Source organism: Camelina sativa, chromosome 20, assembly GCF_030686135.1.
Source record: "Camelina sativa cultivar CO46 ecotype springtype chromosome 20, ASM3068613v1".
In the NCBI taxonomy this organism is placed as follows: domain Eukaryota; kingdom Viridiplantae; phylum Streptophyta; class Magnoliopsida; order Brassicales; family Brassicaceae; genus Camelina; species Camelina sativa.
The window spans coordinates 12,485,173-12,490,179 of NC_141899.1; the positions used below are offsets into that span (position 1 = coordinate 12,485,173).

The following is a 5,007-nucleotide window of genomic DNA, read 5'->3' on the forward strand; positions in this document are numbered from 1 at the left end:
GCGTCAAAAGTAAGCATTATGTGGTTTAGGTAACCAGAGGAAAGAAAAAGGAAAAGAAAAAAAGAAAGCTAAAGAAGATGGTGCTTGCTAATTGCCAAGAAATAACCCTTCCATTGACTGGTCTCCATTTTTGTTTTTGTTTTTATGAACCCTAATCTTTGTTCACTTATACAACTATACTCTTTTCTTTTTTTTTTTTTACTTGTTTGCTAAGCAACTTTGACCATGCCCTCTTTAAAAACTTGCATATACATGTCATTAATTAAGTTTGTCTCAAAAGTATTAATTTGTTGATAAAATGATAATAATAATATATACACACTCTCTGAAAATGAAACGAGAGTACTTGCATGTAGAAAAATAATCAATGAGAATACCACTCTGAAATGAAACAAAACTTGCATATAGAAAAAATAATTGATCTCTCTCTCTTTTTTCATCGACTAAGATTAATATTTATCTTATGATAAGCAGCATCTATACGTTATGTTTTTCAAGCATCTATATCAAATTATCAATCATTGTCATTGACTTCCCAACATTTTGATTAGAGATTTTTTTTTTTTTTTAATTATGGTTGACCCACCTTAGAATCTATCAAACTAGAATATCCGATTTTCTTAAATATGTCATATTAGCCTGAATGAATTATAGTATAAATATGTAATATTTGTAGTTATATATATGCGTTTTATTTAACAATTAAAAACATGAAAGATATGGTTATTTGGAGAAGTTTTTGTAAAAAAAAAAAAAACCGATTAATAGGGGAAAAATAAATCGATTAATATAAAAACAGAAACAATGGAATTAAAACACATGTGACATTGGCGTAATCTGCACTGGTACATATTTTTCTGGGGATTAATCTACTACTACTCTCTTTTAACTTCTCTCTCTCTCTCTCTCCCAAAAAGGACAAAGACAAGCAAAGCAACGACAACACACTAGTACACAAATCAAAATCTTCTGTTTTATTTTTTTTACATGAATCTCGAGTCTACGGATCCGTATTAAACAACTTGACGACTCAATTCTCTCCAATTCCCTATTATGTCGTCGTCGATTCATCATTCTCCGTCGTACCCACAACAAAAAGAATGATCCTTTTTTGATTTCTGAGGAAGAGATCTTGTTAAAACACTTCACAAAAGCAGAAGAACCCAACTCGGGGGAAGCTATCTATATATGGCGGCTGTTCGGGTTACGGTATCTATTCTGATTTGTTGTTGTTTATTATTACCTGCGGCGGTTTCGCCTTTCGGTTTCCCGGCGGCGTTGAAACTCGAAAGAGTGATTCCGGCGAATCATGAGATGGAACTGAGTCAGCTCATGGCTCGTGATAAAGCTAGACACGGCAGGTTGTTACAGTCCTTAGGTGGTGTTATAGATTTCCCCGTCGATGGAACTTTTGATCCTTTCGTTGTTGGGTAAATTCAAAAAAATTTCATCTTTGTTCTCTTCTTTTGTTTTAGGGGTTGATCGACTGTGTTGGCAATGCCTGTAAGGTGTTCGATACAATATCTGAGTATATCTCAGTTATGTTCTGCCAAAATTTTTGTTTGTTTTCTTATGTCTCAATCAAAAAAAAAAAAAAAAAGTTGTTTTCTTTGGTTTTTTGTTGTCTTCTACTTAGTTTTGGTGTTTGACTTTTGTACAGATTATACTACACGAAGCTGCGATTAGGATCTCCTCCAAAAGATTTTTATGTACAGGTTGATACAGGAAGTGATGTTTTGTGGGTTAGCTGTGCTTCTTGCAATGGCTGCCCTCAAACCAGTGGACTCCAAGTAAAGCTTCTGAATAACATCTTTCATTATATTTGTATATTTTGAATTCTGTGATTTGAGATTAATATGAATGTTCATCTCTTTTGCAGATTCAGTTGAATTTCTTTGATCCAGGAAACTCTGTAACAGCATCACCAGTGTCATGTTCTGATCAAAGATGCAGTTGGGGTATTCAGTCATCTGATTCAGGCTGTTCTGTTCAGAACAATCTTTGTGCTTACACGTTTCAGTATGGCGATGGAAGTGGTACCTCGGGGTTTTACGTCTCTGATCTTTTGCAATTTGACATGATTGTCGGAAGCTCGCTGGTCCCAAACTCAACGGCTCAGGTTGTGTTTGGGTGAGTTTATTTCAGCGAATCCTTTGTTTCATTGGCATCAAATATGGGCCACTACTCTTGACTTTGTTAATGTGGGATTGTTTTTTCTGGAACCAGATGTAGCACCTCGCAGACGGGAGATTTAGTGAAGTCGGATAGAGCGGTTGATGGAATCTTTGGGTTTGGGCAGCAAGGGATGTCTGTGATTTCTCAGCTTGCTTCTCAGGGATTAGCTCCAAGAGTGTTCTCTCACTGCTTGAAAGGGGAGAATGGAGGCGGAGGCATATTGGTTCTTGGAGAGATTGTGGAGCCAAACATGGTCTTTACTCCACTTGTTCCATCACAGTTAGTTACATTTATCCCTCAAAACCGTTTCATTTCAAAATCGTTTTGTTCATATGTTTTGAGAGTGATTAAAAAGCATGATCTGCGTGCAAATATTTTAGGCCTCATTACAATGTGAATCTGCTGAGCATCTCTGTGAATGGCCAACCTTTACCTATCAATCCAGCAGTCTTCTCCACATCAAACGGACAAGGAACAATCATCGACACTGGTACAACACTGGCATACCTTTCTGAAGCAGCCTACGTTCCTTTTGTTGAAGCTGTAAGTCCTTAAACCTCCCATTGCTATATCCTTTTGATAACACTGAACTGTCTGAGAATTGTAGTTATAACTGTACTCCATTGGGTTGTAACTCTACAATATGCCTCTATACATTATCTTACATGCTATCTTGTTATGAAATTTTTTCAGATAACAAATGCTGTTTCACAGTCGGTCAGACCCGTTGTTTCGAAAGGGAACCAATGTTACGTAATAGCTACGAGGTATATACTCCTCTTTCCAATTTTCTTATCTTAACCATGTCTTCCTAATTGGTATCGATATAGTGGAAAAATCTGAACCTTTCTATGGTACTGTGATGATCAGTGTTGCAGACATATTTCCTCCAGTTAGCTTGAACTTTGCTGGTGGAGCATCCATGTTCTTAAATCCACAGGATTACCTCATACAGCAGAACAACGTTGTAAGTGTATTTAACTCGAAACATTTTCATAGGTATCTGCTCTCAAATTATGAACCTTGAGGTTTTTTTTTGGTTTTTGGTTAAACATTTGTCTCTGCACTCTATTTTCTAGGGAGGTACTGCAGTGTGGTGCATCGGTTTTCAAAGGATACAGAATCAGGGTATAACCATCCTTGGAGGTAACCCGAATCGAAAGCTTAACCTTTGTTATTTGAAATCTACGTTTGGTAACACAATACAACGATTTCTTCATCTCTGTTCTGCAGATTTGGTTCTCAAAGACAAAATTTTTGTATATGATCTGGTCGGTCAGAGAATCGGATGGGCAAACTATGACTGTAATTCTCATCACTCTCATCACTTTACAACCCAAATGACACCCAAAAGCAATGAAATCACTTTAAAACTCCCTCAACTTTGATATTTTCTTCAGGTTCAATGTCGGTAAATGTCTCAGCGACTAGCAGCAGTGGAAGAAGCGAATACGTGAATGCAGGACAGTTTAGTGACAATGCTGCGCCGCAGAAGCCATCAATGGACATTGTTGGAAACACGTTAATACTGTTACTAATGGTAATCAACATGTTCTTATAGCACACAGCTTATGCAACTTCGCCTAAGTTGTAGTTTCTATACCCTTTTGATGTGGTCGCCGGCGTGTTATTTGTGGTCGGTCACCGGAGAGTAAGTTTCTCCCTACCGGCGAATCCCAGCAGAAGAGAAGTTAACTTCTTTGTTGTTGTTTGTTCTTTTTTTTTTCCATCCCATTGTTATAGTTTTGGATGTACATAATTCCTTTTATCCATAGTGGTGTCAGTGTGTGTGTATTGTTCTTCTGATCAAGTTTAACTCTTCCACTATGTTGATGTTATATAAAGAGATTCTGCAAAGATAAAAACGAAAGCAAAAGCAAAGAAATGATGAAATAACGTTTTCACATACTAGTATCATTGAGCATCAAATTATAGAGTACTACTATACCTAAGGATCGTCGTACACCACAAGATAACTTTTCTATAATAACTAAGAAAAATGTAATTTTTTTTTTTTGTGTGTTTGTTTTAATTTGCTTCGAGTGATATTTAGATTCTACCATTTTAGTGTGATTGTCTTTTTTGTGTCTTGGTTTTTCACAATTATTTAGATTGTTATAATTTTAGTTGGATTGTTAATTTTTTTTTTTTTTGACAAACAGTTGGATTGTTAATATGTGGCATAAATACATAGATAAATATACCAAAAAGATACATAGATAGATATTATATGATATATCATTTTCAGAACTTAGAGAATGATTTATGGTACAATACGAGACAATTATTTTGTATAGTTAAATGTGAAGATGAAGAATATTTGATTGTGCATGTACATATAGATAATATTGTTTATAGTGATTAATTTTTTGTAAGATTTTGTCAAAGATCCATTTTAGAAAATAACTTAACTGTCTAGAAAATATTAGTGAAAATATACAAACAATCCGAATTGTATGGTAAGTTTATTAATTACAGAGACATTTTATTTTAACAATCACATTATTTTTCCTTTATTAAAATAAAATTATTACTTTTAAGTAGGATAAGAATAAAAACCAACAATAGTAAAGAGTATATGGTATTAAAAAGAAATTATAGGAAACAATTTAGATTTTTAATAGATACTTCTTAAATAACATAAATTAATTCATATTTGAACACGTTTTGGGAATTTAAAATATGTTTAGTTTATATATCAAAATTGGAGCATTTTCAAAAATGTCATTTTTCTATGTCATTTTTTAAAAATACCCCTTCATTATCCATTTTCAAAAATACCCCTTTTTAATATACAAAATAACTAAATTCTAAACCTCAAACCCCAAATAC

The 5,007-nt window shown here is 34.2% G+C and overlaps 1 protein-coding gene across 5 annotated transcripts; it reads left to right on the forward strand.

Annotated features, from left to right (window-relative positions):
- On the forward strand, positions 1–4,040 carry LOC104770640 (aspartic proteinase 36). 5 transcript variants are annotated; one of them, XM_010495097.3, is made up of 11 exons: positions 820–1,361; positions 1,476–1,538; positions 1,661–1,790; positions 1,880–2,130; positions 2,227–2,454; positions 2,556–2,718; positions 2,869–2,942; positions 3,046–3,142; positions 3,255–3,321; positions 3,409–3,480; positions 3,576–4,040. In XM_010495097.3, the coding sequence occupies exons 2-11, from the start codon at positions 1,498–1,500 to the stop codon at positions 3,734–3,736; spliced, it is 1,284 nt and encodes a 427-aa protein (XP_010493399.1). In that variant the 5' UTR covers positions 820–1,361; positions 1,476–1,497; the 3' UTR covers positions 3,737–4,040. The 5 variants fall into 5 exon arrangements, with proteins under 5 accessions (XP_010493398.2, XP_087359627.1, XP_010493399.1 ...); XM_087503502.1 differs by having other exon boundaries at positions 1,476–1,508; XM_087503503.1 differs by having other exon boundaries at positions 1,476–1,503.
- The last annotated feature ends 967 nt before the right edge of the window (positions 4,041–5,007 follow it).